Here is a 20,278-nt window from a genome sequence, read left to right on the forward strand (position 1 = left end):
ATAGATATAGATATAGATATATATAATTCTAACAGATTAAGTATAACGTAATTATTGTAATTAATTAATCCATAAAATATCCGTAAGACCTAATTCGTTGTATGGTTTTTTTTTTTTTTTTTTTGGGCGATGTATGGTAAGGTATTTAATAAGGGAAAAACAACGCTATATATAGGGTTCCTCCTACAAAGAATAGCAGTCCTTAGAATTATAGTATTTGCCAATACAAATTTGAGTCACACAACACAAAATTGCAGAGGGAAAAACTTGATTCTTTCTGGGTTTCTAGCTTAATTCAGCAGGTATATACTGATTTTATACTACATGAAAGATGATCATGTAACAAAAAAATAAAAACACAATATAGCTACTGTGTTGTTCCGTTTTCCACATCTAAATTGAAGCAAATATTTCGATATGAAGTAGCAGATTAACTTGGTGTCCTATTAGATTATATTTTTTTTATCTTTTCATATGATCTCGTGTGTTAAACTGTAGCAAAACTTGGCTAGAAATTCTGGAATTACAGAAAAGAGAAGAAGAATTATCTGTTACTTATTCCACATGTGGCTGGATTTGGAACTGATTTTTAGTATATACTATGTTGTAAATTTTGATTTATATAAAATTAATCTTAAAATTGAACTACTACTAGATTTTGTCCATTCTAAGTGTACTAACATTCTCTCTGCCTTCTAAAATTATGGTTAAATTCAAAGTATACTCACATTCTCTTTGGGCTGGGGTTGATAATATTGAAATGATAGGGAATGTTTCCTCTTCTTCTTTTTTGGGAATACATTGAAATTATGTACAACAACAACAACAAATCCAGTGTAATCCCACAAGTGAGGACCGGGGAGGGTAGCGTGTACGCAGACCTTACCCCTACATTTAAGAAGGCAAAGAGACGGTTTCCACTAGACCCTTGGCTTAAGAAATTATGTAAAAATGTTTTTTTTTTCAAAGTGTGATGTCAAATATTTCGTACAAATTCATCAATATAATATGGTTCAACTTTCTTTTTTTTTGATTCAAAGTTAGAATAGTGCGCTAAATAATAGTAGCAAATTGTTGCAGGGGATGGAAGAAATTAAAGAAGATGAGACAAAACAAGGAGAAGATGATGGCAATTTGAATACTACTAAATGTGGAGGTAATTCAGAGAAGGTTTCTAGTAATGGAGAAAGACAAGAATTAGGAGAAAAAATAGAGAAAGGTACAGAAGTAGTAATAGATATTGATGAAAATCAAGGAATGGAAAAAGTATGTCGTATATGTCATTTGAATGAAGAGTCCAAGGAAATAATTGAGCTTGGTTGTGACTGTAAATCTGAGCTTGGTATTTGTCATCGCCATTGTGCTGAAGCCTGGTTCAATCAGAGAGGCAACAGGTATTCATGCCTTTAACAGGAATTTAACTTATTCACACTGATAGCGTAAAAAATTCATGCAGTATCAATATGTTTTAGTTCGTTTATAGCAGGTAATTTGTCTTATTGAGACGTGAATAATATCATATTCACGAAATGTGCATTTCGCTGCTTTGAGTCACATGTGGTTGTGGGATGTGAATCATCGATCTTATCTTGTTTCTAGGCTAACGCTCCATCCTAAGACAGATTAAAGAAGAGTGGGGAACCGCTTGCTGGTTTTAGAAATTCGACATTAGGGAGTGTTTTCACACCATCGACCATAAAGTCAGTTTCGAGGTGAGGTACTCCGCAGCAGATTTAGACTAAATTTGATTGGTTTGTAGGGGGAGTTTAAGTGGTCTGTTTGAGCATTTAAAACCATAGTATCACCCCTAAGAATAGATATGAACTTATTTGCATCTATCCAGCGAACTATCTAAAAATATAATCGGGCGCATTTCTAAAGGATCTGACACGGGTGCATGAGGGTGCATATTAGCTTGACTTAGAGACTTCTTGGTGAGCTGCTATATGGATTCACACTTGCGGAGTCCTCCACCCAATCAAAGACGTCCATGTTGGACTTTAAGCCATTGGGCTTTAAAGTAGAAGAAGTGTGAATTGGAAATGGAGGGAAATAAAATGGAGGGAAATCGAAAATTAAAAGAAGTGAACTTTTATCTTGCACTTTGTCTCTCATTGGTGAGGGACAACCATATTTGTGTGCTTATATATAGAATCACTTCTTAAAACTCTTAAAAGGAGTTGAAGAGAATTAACCCTCGCGCCGTCGTCGTCGCTCGCTCGGCTCGGCTTCGGCTTTGGATTTGGATTTGTCAAATGATCGATCGATAAGATTATTTTTGGACAAAATTTATTTAATAATTAATTAAATGCCAAATCGCTGCTGAAAATACGCCAGAACCTTGCTGAAGGTTCAGAGGGCCTCTCTGGCCGCGGTTCTGCCGCGACCACGGTAGAACCGCGGCAGGCAGGTTCAGAAAGCCTCTCTGACCGCGGTTCTGCCGCGACCGCGGTAGAACCGCGGCAGGCAGCGTATTCTTCTGAAAAGGCACCTTTTTCCAGACACATCTTCTGATAATTGCCTATAAATTCTGAGGCAAGGCTCCATTTTCTACACACGAAAAACACTCCAGAACTTCTTTCTTTCTGAATATACTGCATCCTAATTTGCAGTCTCTCTCTCTCAAATTCGTAAGTGTGATTTTGCTCCGTTCTTTGAGTTCGTTGGTATCCTGCAGTTTGTATTGCCACTGTTGCAGGAAGGTTTATTCCGTTTTATCCTGGGAGGATTTAATCCACTACCTTGGCAACGTGTGAGGGGGTTAAAATTCCTTAAGGACACTCAAGAAAATTGTGGACTCGGAATATTTCTTAAACTCTTCTGTTTTTCCAGTTTCTTTTATTTTTCTAACAGTTTTTCCTGATTTTTGGTTTAACACAGTAACGCTCACAAGCTTAAGGAATTTTAATACTAACGTTTCTGTGTTGAAACATATACTAAACTGTTATTCATATTTTGTATACTGTTTTGGAGACTAAAGCCTTGTTGCTTTCTACTCCAATAATTCTTTCTGTCCGGTTTAAAGTACATAAAAACTTTGCCGGAATAATAAACGTACGGGTTTGAAGTATATAAAAACTTCACCATTGTTACGTGTTGTATGTTTGGTTTGATATTCAGTTTGAAGATATCAAAACTTCACTGATTTAACAAAGTTCTGTATTGTTTTCAACTTTACAGAAGTATGACGAATGAAAACCAAACTAATGGAAGTGTTGCCGGAACGGGTGCTACTGTTACGAGTGTTGCTGCCTCGTCAAGCCGTTCTACTCCTGCTCATGCTAGGCACCGGCAGAAAAACCCGGAAAGTTTTCCGGTATTGACTTCAAACGCTGGCAAATGAAGATGCTCTTTTATCTTACTACGTTGAGTTGCGACGTTTCATGAAGGAGGATCCTCCGGTCATGGCTGAAAATACTCCGGATGATGAACGACTTGTTGTAACTGAAGCATGGAAACATTCTGATTTCCTGTGCAAAAATTACATTTTGAGTTGTTTGGAAGATGGCTTGTACAATGTCTATAGTGTCATGGAAACTTCAAAAGCGTTATGGAATGCGCTTGAGAAGAAGTACAAGACTGAGGATGCCGGACTTAAGAAGTTTGTGGCTGCAAGGTTCTTGGATTTCAAGATGATTGACACTAGGTCAGTGATAACTCAAGTCCAAGAACTACAAGTCATTGTACATGACCTCCTTGCTGAAGGTATGGTCATAAATGAGGCCTTTCAAGTCGCTGCTTTCATTGAGAAGTTACCTCCGTTGTGGAAGGATTTTAAGAACTATCTTAAACACAAACGGAAGGAAATGACACTAGAAGACTTGATTGTTCGTTTGAGGATAGAAGAGGATAACAAAAATGCTGAAAAGAAGTCACGTGGACACTCGACAATAATTGGGGCAAACATTGTTGAGGAGGCACCACAAAATAAGAAGAGGAAGAAAGCTTCTGGACCAAAGAATTACCCAAGCAAGAAGAAGTTCAAGGGTAATTGCCACAACTGTGAAAAAACTGGGCATAAGGCAGTGGATTGTCGTGCGCCAAAGAATGATAAGAAGAAAAAGAATCAAGCCAACATGGTTGAAGATGAAATGGAAGACTTGTGTGCCATGTTGTCTGAATGCAACTTGGTAGGAAATCCGAAAGAATGGTGGATAGATATGGAGCCACCCGCCATGTTTGTGCTAACAAGGAGTTATTTTCTTCTTATGCCCCGCAAGTCCCGACGAGACAATCTTCATGGGAAATTCATCTACGGCCAAAATTGAAGGAGGCAAGATTGCGTTGAAGATGACGTCGGAAAAAATAGTAACTCTAAACCAAGTCCTCCATGTTCCAGAAATTCGCAAGAATCTTGTGTCTACGTCACTTCTTGTCAAGAATACAAATGTATTTTTGTTTCTAATAGTGTTGTACTAAGTAAGAACGATTTGTATGTAGGAAAAGGTTACCTAAATGAGGGCCTTTTTAAGCTAAATGTAATAGCAGTTCCTATCAATAAAGTGAATGCTTCTTCTTACTTGCTTGAGTCAAACACTTTATGGCATTCGCGTTTAGGTCACGTAAACTTCAAAACATTGCGAAAGATGATAAATCTAGAAGTATTGCCAAAATTTGATTGCATTAATTCTAAATGTCAAATATGTGTGGAATCAAAGTATGCTAAGCATCCTTATAAGTCCGTTGAAAGGAATTCAAGTCCTTTAGACTTAGTTCACACAGATATTTGCGACATGAAGTCAACACCATCTCGCGGTGGGAAAAAGTATTTTATTACTTTTATTGACGATAGCACGAGATACTGCTATGTTTATTTACTTAATAGTAAAGATGAGGCAATTGATGCTTTCAAGCAATACAAGAGTGAAGTTGAAACGCAACTAAACAAAAAGATCAAAATGATAAGAAGTGATAGGGGTGGCGAATATGAATCTCCTTTTGAAGAAATATGTTTGGAAAATGGCATTATTCACCAAACAACTGCCCCTTACTCTCCACAATCTAATGGAATTGCGGAGAGGAAGAATCGAACGTTGAAGGAGATGATGAATGCATTGCTGATAAGTTCTGGCTTACCACAGAACTTGTGGGGGGAAGCTATACTTACAGCTAACCGAATAATCAACCGTGTACCTCATAGTAAAACACAATCCATTCCTTATGAGAAGTGGAAAGGAAGGAAGCCTAGCTTGAAATACTTCAAAGTGTGGGGGTGTTTAGCTAAGGTACAAGTTCCTAAACCTAAAGGGTTAAGATAGGTCCAAAAACGGTTGATTGTGTGTTTATTGGATATGTAACCAATAGCAAGGCATATCGTTTTCTGGTTCATAAATCAGGAAATCCTGAGATTCACGTTAATACGATAATAGAATCAGATAATGCTGAATTCTTTGAAACTATTTATCCGTATAAAAAGGAAAGTGAAGTGACCTACCAAAAGTCAAAACGACCTCGGGAGAAAATAATAGATGATATGCCTAATGAAGAAAATTCGAGAAGAAGTAAACGTCAAAGGACATCTACTTCATTCGGTCCAGATTTTCTGACTTTTCTGTTAGAAAATGAGCCTCGTACCTTCAAGGAAGCAATGTCTTCCTCAGAGGCACAATATTGGAAAGAAGCTGTCAATAGTGAAATAGAATCCATATTGAGCAACCATACTTGGGAATTGGTTGATCTTCCTCCAGGTAACAAAACGTTGGGTTCTAAATGGATTTTCAAGAAGAAAATGAAAGACGATGGTACTATTTACAAATACAAGGCAAGACTTGTTGTCAAAGGTTTAGACAACGAGAAGGTCTTGACTATTTTGACACATACTCGCCGGTAACAAGAATTACATCCATTCGGATGCTAATAGCGTTAGCCGCCTTGTATGGTCTTCAAATCCATCAAATGGATGTAAAAACAGCCTTCTTAAATGGTGATTTAGAGGAAGAAATCTACATGGACCAACATGAAGGGTTTGTGATTCCGGGAAAAGAAAAGAAGGTGTGTAGACTTGTTAAGTCTCTTTATGGACTAAAACAAGCACCCAAACAATGCCATGCGAAATTTGACCAAACAATGTTGTCAAATGGCTTTAAGATTAATGAATGTGATAAATGTGTTTACATTAAGAACGTTCCAAATCATATAGTCATTGTTTGCTTATATGTTGATGATATGCTAATAATGAGCAAAGACATTGCCGATATTCAAGCTACTAAGCGCATGCTTGCTAGTAAGTTTGATATGAAAGACTTAGGAGTTGCCGATGTAATTCTAGGAATTAAAATCCAGAGGACTCCTCAAGGTCTAGCTTTGTCTCAATCACATTACGTGAAAATGGTACTTGAAAAATTCAAACACTTGGAATTTAGAAGTGCAAGAACTCCAATTGACTTAAATCATCATCTCATAAAGAATAAAGGTGAAAGTACGTCTCAATTGGAGTATGCTCGTGTGTTGGGAAGCTTAATGTACATCATGAATTGTACACGACCTGATATAGCTTGTGCGACAAGTAAACTTAGTCGATTCACAAGTAATCCCAACAAACATCACTGGGTAGCAATGAAACGAGTTCTGGGATATTTGGAATATACCCAAGACTACGCTTTGCACTACAATAAATATCCTGCGGTTATCGAAGGATATAGTGATGCTAATTGGATAACCGGCTCATCAGAAACAAAGTCCACAAGTGGATATGTTTTTACTGTTGGTGGAGGAGCAGTATCTTGGAAGTCTTCCAAACAAACGTGCATTGCTCGCTCTACAATAGAATCAGAGTTTATAGCTTTGGATAAAGCCGGTGAAGAAGCTGAATGGCTTCGGAATTTTTTAGAAGACATTCCGTTCTGGCCAAAACCTTTGGCTCTTATTTGCATACATTGCGATAGTGAGGCTGCAATAGGACGGGCAGGGTTATGTATAACGAAAAGTCTCGTCATATACGACGAAGACATAACACCGTTAGACAACTACTTTCTAGTAGAATTATCACTATTGATTATGTAAGATCAAAGGATAATATGGCGGATCCGCTTACAAAAGGCTTAACTAGAGAGGGAGTTGAGAAATCATCTAAGGGAGTGGGACTATGGGCGAGGATAAGTCAACATGGCGGTAACTCTACCTAGAATTTTGGATGTTCCGAGATCTAGGTTCAAGGAGCTCAAACAAAGTTGTGATTGACCGGTTCAACATTGTCAAAATAAAATCTTTGGTCCATTCTCGTGATGAAGACAATGTTCAGTAACAAGGATAGAACTTTACACGTTCTTTAATGATTACCTAAGTTTGATGAGGTATTTATCAAATAGTATCAATCTAAAGGATTACACGTTTAGGAATCACCTATGTAAGTGTGAAGTGGAAGCCGCTTCAATGAGAATTCTGTAAGGCCAATTCTCTACGCACTTATGAGACCAGGCGGTGTTCATGGCTGAAACGAACACAACAATGAGGACTAAAAGACGGTTAAGGGTTGATTGTGTGACATATGGTTGTCTAGGTATACACTAAAGTTCGACGGTTCAAAGATATCAAATCTACCGATTACCGAGTATGTCCGACATATGTTCACTACGGAAAGTTCAAAGGGAAACCTACTTATCCAGATGCAATTAATCCTTACTTGCAAAATCACATAGCTTTCATCTATGATCTTTCTTGATATAGCCATTCACATTCATGTGGGGGATTGTTGGACTTTAAGCCATTGGGCTTTAAAGTAGAAGAAGTGTGAATTGGAAATGGAGGAAAATAAAATGGAGGGAAATCAAAAATTTGAAGAAGTGAACTTTTGTCTTGCACTTTGTCTCTCATTGGTGAGGGACAACCACATTTATGTGCTTATATATAGAATCACTTCTTAAAGCTCTTAAAAGGAGTTGAAGAGAATTAACCCTCGCGCCGTCGTCGTCGCTCGGCTCGGCTTCGGCTTTGGATTTGGATTTGGATTTGGATTTGTCAAATGATCAATCGATAAGATTATTTTTGGACAAAATTTATTTAATAATTAATTAAATGCCAAATCACTGCTGAAAATACGCCAGAACCCTGCTGAAGGTTCAGAGGGCCTCTCTGGCCGCGGTTCTGCCGCAACCGCGGTAGAACCGCGGCAGGCAGGTTCAGAAAGCCTCTCTGACCGCGGTTCTGCCGCGACCGCGGTAGAACCGCGGCAGGCAGCGTATTCTTCTGAAAAGGCACCTTTTCCAGACACCTCTTCTGATAATTGCCTATAAATTCTGAGGCAAGGCTCCATTTTCTACACACGAAAAACACTCCAGAACTTCTTTCTTTCTGAATATACTGCATCCTAATTCGCAAAGTCTCTCTCTCTCAAATTCGTAAGTGTGATTTTGCTCCGTTCTTTGAGTTCGTTGGTATCCTGCAGTTTGTATTGCCACTGTTGCAGGAAGGTTTATTCCGTTTTATCCTGGGAGGATTTAATCCATTACCTTGGCAACGTGTGAGGGGGTTAAAATTCCTTAAGGACACACAAGAAAATTGTGGACTCGGAATATTTCTTAAACTCTTCTGTTTTTCCAGTTTCTTTTATTTTTCTAACAATTTTTCCTGATTTTTGGTTTAACACAGTAACGCTCACGGTCCATACCATAGAGAATCAACCTCGGCAAAAACGAGACTAGGGACCATGCTTCCCATTTTCTTCCTGTGGTTACTATTAGAACATAAGCCATGAAACTCAAAACCACAACACAACCATCCTTTATTACTTGTTTTGGAGTTTTCGTCCTTTGCTTCCGGCTTTGATGAAGGTAAATGGTCAAAAAAGTTCCTCGTAGAACGCGAGCATTGCGGTTTTATTTTTTATTTTTCTTACTGTTTTCTTGATTCAGCTAGTACATTTATATTTAAGACTCAGTTATACTCTATTTAGTAGCTCATGACTTGTACTGCTTAAGATTGATGTAGTATTTTCTGCAATTGTCTATTGTCTTGACACTTATTCATGCTATTATTTATATTATGTAATGCCTTTTAATGATATGTTGTCATGAGTGTTATGTGTGTTAGTTCGCCTATTGGGTCGAGTTAGGTACCATTACGATCTTTATGAGATTTCGGGCCGTGACAAATTTGGCAATATTTTTAGAGAGTCCATGCAACAATATCATAAATAAATAAAATAGTAAAAGAAAAAACTATGCTCCTTAACATTAAAAATTCAGGTACTTAAAAAGTGATAAAGTGAAACAGACAAAAAAGACAACTAATTTTCATAAGGTACTTAATGCAAATAGGATTTTAAATGGAACGATATGGACAACAAGGATTTATATAGTCTTAGAATTGAGTTTGTAATTGTAGTTGCACTTAATACCAATAAAAGTCTCTCGTGTTTTATATATCTAATGCGCATATTGATTAAGGAACGTAACCAAGGGCGTATTTATGTGTTGGAGCATGGGGCACGTGAACTCATGTTTCTCTCAAGATACTAGGTATAATAATGTTATATTTCATAAAAATCCCTTACAGAAACATGTGGTCTCCCAAGTTCAAAGATTCTTGTGTTGCAGGTGCACCTTTACAAATAAAGTTAGAGCTTCAAATATCATCTTGTTGGCATGTCTAGAATCCCTCTTGTGTTTTTAATTAAGTACTTTTTGTCTTTTTTCTTCTTTTTTTATTTGGTTTAATTGTTAAAAATCCCCAAATCTAACACCATGAAATCCTTGATCTCCTTTTATTATCGCAAAATTTTATATAAAAAAACGAATAGCAATAAATGATGTAGCACGGTTTAATGATTCCATCATTTTTTATATGGAGTATAGGTATATATGTGAAAATTCACTAAAATTGCAAGAATTTTTTTTATTTTAACTATTATTTCTAAATGATAATAGTTTCATGGTAAGAACCTAAAGGTTGAATTCGTCAAATATAAATTCTAGACTCAACTCTTTGTAATAGTGCATCCATCTTCTTGGAATCATATATCCGCCTCTCAATGTAACATCATTCTTAAAATCTTGTGATTTTGCAGATCATGCGAAATATGTGAGAAGACAGCAAAAAATGTGCAAATAAGATTACAGGAGAGTAGAATAATGGTGACAGAGTGGAATGAAGGGGCAGTAGAACCCATAAATTCATACACAACCACTTCATCTACTACAGAAAATGCTTGTTTAAGAAGATGTCAGCAATACTTCTGTAATTTACTGCTTGCCTGCCTAGTAATTTATTTTCTTTTTATTTTACATTCTTTCAACGCTAAGAAATAGACTCTGAATTATCTCTGTTTCTATTTTTCTACCAAATTCTCATACCTTGACTCTATGTATAGAAGGAAGTACTAAATTTATATTTGTTCTCCCATTTCATTGTCTCTTTTATTTGGAGGGGTGGCGTAGTAATTACTGAATTACATGTCACGACCTATTTTTCTCAATAGGTCATGAGGGCGCCTGACACCCTTGTCAGGCAAGCCATTTCGGAAATATTACCAAAATAATTTTATTGCTTTTAATTAGAATTAAGCAAAATAAACACTCAACTTGGAATTTAAAGCCAGAAGAGATAAATACCATAATGAAATAGTTACACGACCCCAAAATAATCGTCTACCAAAGTGTGTGCTAGAACCTGGTATCATAAGTTACGGGCAACTAGTAGAATATACAACCCAAAAGAATACCACACTACCCTACTGTCTGGATCAGAATAGACAGAAAATAACAATGCAAAAGAAAATTTCTTCGGCTGCGGATCGGCATGGAAGGAAAAGCAGCTCAAAGTAGAAGTCCCAAGCCTACTCACAAATGTGCACTAGAGAAATAACCGGATCCACCTGCCTCAGACCCTGTACATTTAAGTACAGAAGCGTAGCATGAGTACATAAACAATATGTACCCAGTGAGTATCCCGCCTAACCTCGAAGGAGTAGAGACGAGAGGTCGACTTGATACTCACTAGGGCCAAATAATATCATAAGTTTAAGTTTAACAATGAAAATCTATAACATGCAATAGTTTACAACTAGGCATATAAGTCACATTCTCGCTAAGATTCTGATTAATCAATTACTTCAGTCACAATTATCAATTCCTTTCGAGTTATGAAAAAAGCGATTCTAATAGTTAACACTCTCAGGCAAAGCTATACAAGCATGCGCAAATATGCCGAGGCGACCCGATCCAACAGAAATAAACTGTGCACTTGCCGAGGGTCGACGGCGCGCCTATAGATGCATCTATTCATACCGAGGCGATCAGCCCGATCCACAAATAAGTAGGAATATCAAGTATACACACAAGGCACATCAATAGTCATAAATGCCAAGCAAGACTTCAACAATTATACAAGTACGTTCTTATTCCCTTTTTAAATCTCTAGCATACCCTAGGTGCTCATAGTAACAAGATAATAAAGAGAGTCATGTAAAATAAGCATGATGTGGGTCCTAAGCTACCCGGACCATCAACATAGTAGTAGCTACGCACGGACTCTCGTCACCTAGCGCGTGCGTAGCCCCCGCATTTAGCAACATTTACTCAATTATTAATCCTATGGGGACAGTTCCCCCTCACAAGGCTAGAAAGGAGACTCACCTCGCTCCAAAACGCGCTCCCAAATATCAAGAACAAGCCCAGGCTCTTAATTCGAAGCCGAACGATCGCAAACTAGTTAAAATAGGTAAGAACTAGTCAATAAAGGCTTAAAAGGCCGAATTCTAACTATTTAAGTAATTTCCCACAAGTTTCCTAAATTCCGACCCCGGGCCCACGTACCCGGATTCCGATATTTTTCGAAGGAAATTGTTCTCTACAACCTAAGGATCAATAATATATTATTTCTAGTCCATTTCATAACAAATTCCGTGCTTAAATCTTAGTTTTGCTAAAACCCTAGGTCTAGCTCTAACCCTTGATTTTTACCAAATTTTAATGTTTAATCTACCTAATGTTCATGTAATTTAACTTATAATGGAGGGAGATTACTTACCTTGCAATAATATGTTGAAACCCTCTCTTTGGAACCACCAAAATCGCCCAAGTGAGGAGTAAGGTATGGGGGAAATGACTTTGAACTCGGATTAAATGCATTCACTGCCTTCCAGCGATTTCCGCTTCTGCGGTTAGAGGACCGCATCTGCGGAAGTGGGCGAGGGAGGGTTGGACCGCTTCTGCGGTCTGAGGCCCGCACATGCGGAACCGCTCCTGCGGTTACCTGGCCGCTTCTGCGGCTTGGGCCTTGAATAGCTGGACCGCATTTGCGGTCTGGGGATCGCATAAGCGGGACCGCTTTTGCGGCTTTCCCTGGGCCTCCCCCTTTTCGCATCTGCGATGACATGACCGCATTTGCGGTCCCGCTTCTGCGGCTCAAGAACCGCATATGCGGTTATGACAAAAGCAGCAACCTCCAGCCCTTTCTAAGTTTTCTACTTCGCTCGAACCTCGTTTGTTTGACGCTCGAGGCTCCCGAGCCCCGCCCGAACATACCGACAAGTCTGAAATCACGAGGCGGACCTACTCGAACCCTCGGAACTCCCAAAATAATGCTAAATCTTAGAATCACCCCCTAAAACTAAATGAATCAAACTATTGAATCCTTAAGTTCTTAATTCTCCTCTAACGTGTCAAAACACCCTTAAACTACTCGGATAGACACCAAATTTTACGGGCAAGTCTTAAATGACATTACGGACCTGTAGAAAGCTTCGGAACCAAAATCCGAGCCTGATACCTAGGGAATCAATAATTTCTTAGTTTCTTTAATTCTTTAAAGCTTCAATTAAATAATTTCGGATAAAAATTCATTACTCGAGCTAGGGACCTCGGAATTCGATTCTGGGCATACGCCCAGGTCCCATATTTTCACACGGACCCTCAGAAATTATCAAATCAAAATTCCGAGTCCGTTTTCCCAAAATGTTGACCGAAGTCAAACTTGGTCTTTTAAGAAAATCTTAAAGAAGCAATTGAGCATATTTTGCTCTAAACCTTTCCAATTTCCGAACCACTCGCCCCCGCAAGTCGTGAATTAGTTGAAGCAAGTACGGAAGGCTTAATTTAGGGGAGCGGGGTTCTAGAAGGCAAAACGACCGGTCGGGTCGTTACATTACAGTTAGTCATTTTTGTAGAACTATCTTAACTTTAATTTCATATTAACTGCTCGAACAAGCAATTAGATATTATTATTAATTTTTAGTACTCAAAACTAGTATTAGTACCCGCGCGATGCGCGGACAAAAATCATGTCAAATTGTGATGTAGGTTGTTTGAATCATGTGCGAATAAGCTTAAAATATAAATCTCTGAGATAAAAAATTATATAACATTAGATATTAATTATGAAGCAGGATATGAAATTATTGTTCAAATCTCATAGTGGACAACCTTTATATATAAATATATATATATATATATATATATTAGCATAACCCTTAATTTTAGTACTTGCATTACGTTTCGCTGTCAATATTAAAGAATACTAAACATGTCATGTGTGATCTGTCTTGTTTGAGCACATTAGATAATATTATTTTAACAAAATTATTACTATCACTTTGTTTTTATTTCAAAGTCAAATATGTCTTATTTATCACATCATTTTTATGCAAATTCTTTTTTTTGTTCTTTTCTCATAGTTATTGTATATTTATTATTTGTTATTTATTATACTATCATATAATTTTTTTATTAGCTTAATAATTAAATTAATGTCTTGCTTATTATCCTTTAATAGTCTTTAATAAATATAAATGTTTTATTCTTGAAATTTGGTATATTTTTATGCTTGTACCCTCTTATTCGGAAAGTTTTAGTCATTTAAATTTATAAGTAATATTTTAAAACATAATTTAATTATTTAATTTATTTATTTTTAAATTAATCTAAAGTATAAGTATCCTCACACTATCTCTATTTTTTTTATACATTCTCTTCCCTACTATAATATTTAATTAGTTTTTATATTAATGTTTCACCTATAACCAAAATAATATCATATTTTATTTTAAATTGTAACTTTGAATTAAGTTATTTGATTATGATGTTCCAAAGGTTTGAGTTCTCTTATAATTATTTTTGTATTAGATGCAGCTAATTTTCTTTCGTTTTTAGCTTTAAGATGCAAATTTAATTTTTAATTTTTATTAGTAAAATTACCTATATTAAAATTTTATTTTGTTATTTTAAAATTTTATTTTAATCATAAAAATATTTCTTAATTATTTTAAACACAATATATCTGAATGTTGTAGCAATATTTTCACTCTCATATTNTATCCGAAAACATTTTAGGCGGTTGCTCATCCATATTTTTGAATTGTGAGGGTTATAGCAATCCTAAGCTTTGATATGGAACATAAGCCTCTTTTGTTGCATGAGGAATAGTTCTTTTTTTTTTTAATCAAATTCCATCATCTCGATGGTGGAGTTAGGCCAGACTCCAACTTGTATATTTCAAAAACTTTGATTACACGGAGGATCATGAGGAATAGTTCACTATATGATTTACATGCCATAAGTAGGGAGTTTGTTGCTGATTTTGTTTTCTGTAAGGTCTTGAATGCAAGGTTTTTTGAAGTGGTAAAAAAGGTTAATAAATTCTCTGTTATTTATTTTGTGGAAAGATCAATCTAAGATGTGCACGTCTTCCTTTTCCTTCCGGTAGTAGTTGCGTATTCTAGTATTTCCATATGCTTAAAAATTTATTACTACTTGGTATTGCCTGTGTTTTGGTTGCTCTACTTCTTTGTTGTTTCGTGATTTTTACAGTACTGTATTTTTTCTCTATACTGTTGTGATTTGCATGCTTGCTTGGAGCTGAGGGTCTACCGGGAACAACCTCTCTACCTGCATAAGGTAGGGGTAAGGTTGCGTACATACTATCCTCCCCAGACCCCTATTTGTGCGATTACACTGAATTTGTTGTTGTTGTTGCTGTATCAATCTAAGATGTCTTTCTGTTGGTTGAATAAAAAACTATTAGCTTTTAAAATTCCCGATCAAAAAGCCATTATGTTTAATTGACTGCAGATGGCCAAGGCAAAGAGGACATTAAATAAATTTGGAGTGAGAAGTTTCTTTGCATTTGTCTAGGATTTAACTTCTCCAGCAATGTCAAGTCGTGAACACCCAAATAGATATAAGTATCATGGAAGCTCATGTGCTAGTGCATACACTATTAAACTAACTCCATTTCCAGTTCCTTGCTCTATAGCACTTTAAATTCGGAAGTTAGGTTTAGTATCTTCCCATAGTTTGGTTAAAGAGCAGTGTAAAGAGAAGTCATCTGTCTCCTTCTATGCCTCTTTCAGGAGGCTGCATCTGGCAATATAACCTAATCTTTTGCTATTAATGTGAACGTTTTGTTCCGGATACTGAAACCAACGTGCCATGCCCGAAAACAAAATTTTGTGCTTGGGTTCAAAAGAGGTGTTTTCCATTTTGACTAATTTTGTCAGTGACTCAGGTCATTTGCAGGAGCAATCAACAAATGCAGGGTAGTGCTCTGTTCATCTGGTTTCCTCTCCACATTCTCTCTAAGGGTTACTTCAGAAAGGAGGGGAGGATAATAATGGGAAGGAAATAGAAGAGGAAGTGAAGGAGATCATTTTTATTTCCTGAGTTTGGTTCAAAGGGACTTGGGGAGGGAAGTAAAGTTATATTCTTCCCTCCTTTGGAAGTTAAAGAAGTTACTCGGAAGTAAAACTTGTGTTTTTCCTCCTTATGCTTCTAACTGGTAAAGCAACAATCAAAAAGAAAAGTTCAGAAATTTCGTGGATTTTGTCTCTCGTTCCCTTTAATCCAAAGAAATAAGAGGTTGTCAGAATTAACTTTTAATAGTTAACAGTCGAGTGTTGGCTTGCTGGTACTTCAAGTCGCATGAGTTGAGCTTAAGCATCTGTTGGAAGTTAGCTTCATGTTTTTGTAAGTGTAAAGTGTCGTAAATTCATACACAGAATGTGTTCTTCGTCCTTTACAGTGTCACACTGTGGTTAGGGCAAAAAGAATTGTGATTGCTTGAAGTCTCAACCATCCTTTACTGTTGAGCTAATTATCACCATGTCATTGGTTCAATTGATAGTCTGCAGCTCTAAAGGAAGCCATAGATGACCTTGAGTGGCCAGGATCAAGCATTCATCTAATCCTACAGCCTACACCACCATCGGTTACCTTTAGAGGTGAAGGTCATGGTGACTTACAGGTAGGGCATGACTTGATGTTTTAGTACCATTCTCTTCTCATATTCTCTGCCCTCTTATGTTTTTAGATTCATCTGTTTTGCAGATAGACTTTATGTGTTATGCCAACACTGATCTTCTGGTTGCATTTCATTGTGATCGTCAAGTCTCTCACAGGTTCTTCTCCTAACAGAATGATATGATAAACCAAATGCTTTACATTTGCGCAAGACTGTATGATCTGATCCAGTTCCTGACATGGACAGGTATAAATACAAATTTCTCCGTGCTACAACCTCAAACATACCCAGCAGTGTCATCCGGGATAATCGAGGAAGTAAGTTGACCATTGGGAGAGGGGGAATGCTCAAAGTTCAGCATCTGGTCTCAGTTGCAAAACCAGCAATGCCTCACCCACATATTGATTCTGCTGGCTATCAGCAACCCAGCCGTATTGCATATATTGAATTCTTTGTCAAGCCAGAGTTTGATGATGACGGTGCGAATGATACATAGGAAGTTCTTGCTTAACAAAATTAGTTGCTCAATGTTCTTATTAAAGGGGATATTGGCAGCTTGATTTAAAAACTTCCTCACGTGTGGAGTTACTATCCTAATTCCTCTGACAGCTTAAGTAGTCAGTGTTAGGATATGCATTGGAGTTGTGTTCTCTTAAAATCAGTGTTTAAGGGATTTGTTTTGCGGATCGTGATATATTCAACTTGTGATGGGTAGACGCAAGACATTAGCATCATGATATTAAGGTTTTTTGCTCACATAAAAAGGTCCAAGTTAGCTCTTCCATGTGAAACAGTACATTAACAAGTGTGCTAGACTTTTCCGGGTTTGTCAAAAAAGAAACATCCACGGAGATAGAATTCTGGCAATGGAAAATCAATCCTGGCAGGAAATCTATATATCTATATCAATATCAATATCAATATATATATATATTAAAGGAATAAAGTTTGCATTGTGGTTAAGCCAAGTGGCTAGCTATTAAGAAGCCACTTGGCAAACTTAGAACAAAGAGATGATTAATTGATGAAATCAAAATGGAAAAAAATTAATTCAAATTTTAATTTACCTTTCTTCCCTTTAATTAATGAAAAGAAGGAGGAAAAATAATTAACGCAAGTAATCTTTAATCCAAATCCACGTCTTTTCTTAAGTAGTTGAAATCAAGNTTTCTTAAGTAGTTGAAATCAAGTTGTACACTGTAAAATAAATGTAATAAATATATTAAATTGAAAGATAAGAAATTTTGAATTAAAATTAAATAATTCTAATCTATATATCTTAAAGGAATAACGTTTGCATTGTGGTTAAGCCAAGTGGCAAGCTATTATAAAGCCATTTGACAATTTAGGACAATATGTATAATAACATTTAATTTAAACTGAAAGGTAAGATTTTTTTTTAATTTAAATGGGAAGAAAGTAAATAAAAATTTTCTGAAGATACGAGCCTACTGATATCTATTAAAGAAATAACGTTTGCATTGTGGTTAAGCCAAGTGACAAGCTATTATAAATTTATTTGGCAATTTAGGACAATATGTATAATAACATTTAATTTAAATTGAAAGGTAAGATTTCTTTTTTTAATTTAAACAGGAAGATAGTAAATAAGATTTTTCTAAAGATACGGCCTACTGCCCTATCTTAACTAATAAATTTTTTAATAAAAAATTGAGTTTAAAGATAAAAATAATACCCCTATTTTATCTAATTTTAAAGATAAAGACGTAAGTATTATAAGCTCCCTCCTTAAGCCAAGTGGCATCCTAGAAAAAAACACATGGCATAAAAAGTTAATAATTAGTTATTTAGTTATTGGTTATTATTTTTGAATTTAAATATCTATAAAATAATAAAATAAAATATTTAATAATAAAAAACATAAATTAAAAAAATTTCCATTCAAATCTATATATACACATAAGATATATATATATATATATAACATAAATTAATAATTATTAAAAATAATGGTAGGTTTTTTTATACAAATAATAAAAGGCTTATCTCTTTATAATTTTGATGAATTTAAATTATAACTTACTAAAAAAAATATTACATTATTTAAATTATCAGTAGCTTACAAATTGAGAAAATTAATGAAATATTATAGTAGGAAAAATGACGAAAAGAGGGGGATAAGGATAATTTTATAGATAGTTATATTTTGAAATTAATTAAAAAATAAAGATAAATAAATAACTCTCAAAAATATTATTGATAAATTTGGACAATTAGAGAATTTTGAACAGTATAACATAAGTTTTAAGAAAATAAAATATAGAGTAAGAAAATACATATCCATGTTATATTAAAAGAGAATAGTATCAAAATATTAAGTCAATTGACAAGATTATAAAAATCACATTAGTAAACAGATAATACTAAGTACTTGCTAATTTAATTAAAATAAATAAGGGACAATAATTTATTTGATTACTATATGATGTGTATTCTTTGATTTTGTATAGATTTGTTATATTCTGCTTACAACATTAAATAAAAAATAAAAACTAATATTTATTAAAATAATAAAATATATTAGTTCATAATTTTATAAGATTAATATTCTGTCAAATTATCCGTACATCGCGCGGGTACTGACACTAGTGATATGATAAAGTAACAAAAGATATATTAGCTATGTATATTTACGTGAGAAATTTTTGTTTGAAGATAGATGTGATGCATTTCTGATACATAAGTTTTACGATCCTTTTTTAAAAAAAAATAATAAGTATAAATTTTTCGAGTAATATTTTACCAGTCTTCTACCTACATGCCACGTGTCAATAGCCGAAGGCATTAACTGCAAAATGTGACGTGGCCAAGGAAATGAGGTAGGTCCAGTGCTATTTGGATGGCCCACGGAAATTAGATTCTTAGGAATACTCTTTTACTTTTCTCTTTTTTTTCCTCTTAAGAATTCTAATGATTCGACCCTAGACCTAAGAATCTAAAGATATTGAGAGTGGAAGTGTCACATAACACCTGCAACTTGTGTGAAGTAGTTAGCTGGCAATTAGCCGTCAATTAGACTAGTCAGTTAGGCGGTTAGTGGGCTGAGATTATAGTTAATTATACTATGTAATTGTTAGTTAGAGATTAGCAGTTATCTTCTATATAAACATTGTATTGTGTATAGTCAGATTAGATGAAAATGAGAAAGCAAAATTCTCTCCACCGACTCTCTCTCTAGAACATTCGATCCTCCATTACTGAGCTCTCAATTCATCTCTTCTGCTTAAACTTTGACATGGTATCAGAGCATGGAGCAACCACACATAAACCACATATTTTTAGAGGTTGAAAATCAGGAGCAACCTAAGCAGAATCTAGATGCACCAGTGGATCCAGTTGCAGATATTGACTCAGCACAGGAGGAAATACAACAAACAAATATGAATTCCTTTCCTGCAGACATGCCACATGAGAATCATCTTCCTGCATCACCAACTCAATCACATAACACTCTTGCAGTTGCTCCACACAGTACTGACACAACTGTTTCATCACAGATGAATCTACCACCTCCACAAGAGCTCAGAAGGTCTACCAGAGATAAGAGAGTGCCAATATAGATGACAGATTATGTCATTCCCTCACAACAGCAGCAACCTTATTCTATTAGCAATTTAGTATGCTACTCCAACTTGAAGCCAACTTATCAAGCCTGCTTGCAAGCTTTCTCTGCAGTAACTGAACCAAGATCTTTTAATGAAGCCTCACAAGACAACTTACGGATTGAAGCTGTGAGAGCTGAAATTCAAGCACTTGAAGATAATAAGACCTGGGAGTTGGTACAATTGCCAATAGGGAAGAAGCCAATAGGCTGCAAATGGGTGTACAAAGTGAAGTATAAGGCAGATGGCACTGTAGAAAGGTACAAATCTAGGCTCGTGGCCAAGGGTTACAATCAAAGGGAAGGGCTTGACTTTCATGAAACCTTCTCTCCGGTGGTGAAGATAGTAATTGTTAGAGCTGTATTCTCTATTGATGCAGCTGAAGGTTGGCACATCCATCAAATGATGTCTATAACGCCTTTCTCCAGGCGACCTGCATGATGAAGTATACATGGACCTACTTGAGGGCTTTACCAGCCAGGGGG

At 35.8% G+C, this 20,278-nt stretch overlaps 2 protein-coding genes across 2 annotated transcripts; both read left to right on the forward strand.

Annotated features, from left to right (window-relative positions):
• LOC109240752 (E3 ubiquitin-protein ligase MARCH8-like) lies at nt 225-10,270 on the forward strand. The gene is made up of 3 exons (XM_019407432.1): nt 225-302; nt 1,081-1,394; nt 10,004-10,270. Exons 2-3 carry the CDS (start codon nt 1,084-1,086, stop codon nt 10,242-10,244), a joined length of 552 nt encoding a protein of 183 aa, XP_019262977.1. The 5' UTR covers nt 225-302; nt 1,081-1,083; the 3' UTR covers nt 10,245-10,270.
• Nucleotides 14,454-16,923, forward strand: LOC109235271. Its single transcript, XM_019401327.1, has 4 exons — nt 14,454-14,552; nt 16,054-16,173; nt 16,257-16,327; nt 16,417-16,923. The coding sequence occupies exons 1-4, from the start codon at nt 14,454-14,456 to the stop codon at nt 16,664-16,666; spliced, it is 540 nt and encodes a 179-aa protein (XP_019256872.1). The 3' UTR covers nt 16,667-16,923.

This window comes from Nicotiana attenuata, chromosome 1, assembly GCF_001879085.1.
Source record: "Nicotiana attenuata strain UT chromosome 1, NIATTr2, whole genome shotgun sequence".
NCBI lineage: Eukaryota > Viridiplantae > Streptophyta > Magnoliopsida > Solanales > Solanaceae > Nicotiana > Nicotiana attenuata.

Excerpts from the sequence above, each read along its gene's own strand:
- LOC109240752 (XM_019407432.1), top strand. The coding sequence starts at position 1,084 with ATGGAAGAAATTAAAGAAGATGAGACAAAACAAGGAGAAGATGATGGC. Across the intron at positions 1,395-10,003 it reads TTCAATCAGAGAGGCAACAG|ATCATGCGAAATATGTGAGA; the intron begins GTATTCATGCCT and ends GTGATTTTGCAG.
- LOC109235271 (XM_019401327.1), top strand. The coding sequence starts at position 14,454 with ATGAGGAATAGTTCACTATATGATTTACATGCCATAAGTAGGGAGTTT. Across the intron at positions 14,553-16,053 it reads ATGCAAGGTTTTTTGAAGTG|TCTGCAGCTCTAAAGGAAGC; the intron begins GTAAAAAAGGTT and ends TTCAATTGATAG. Across the intron at positions 16,328-16,416 it reads GATCGTCAAGTCTCTCACAG|GTATAAATACAAATTTCTCC; the intron begins GTTCTTCTCCTA and ends TGACATGGACAG.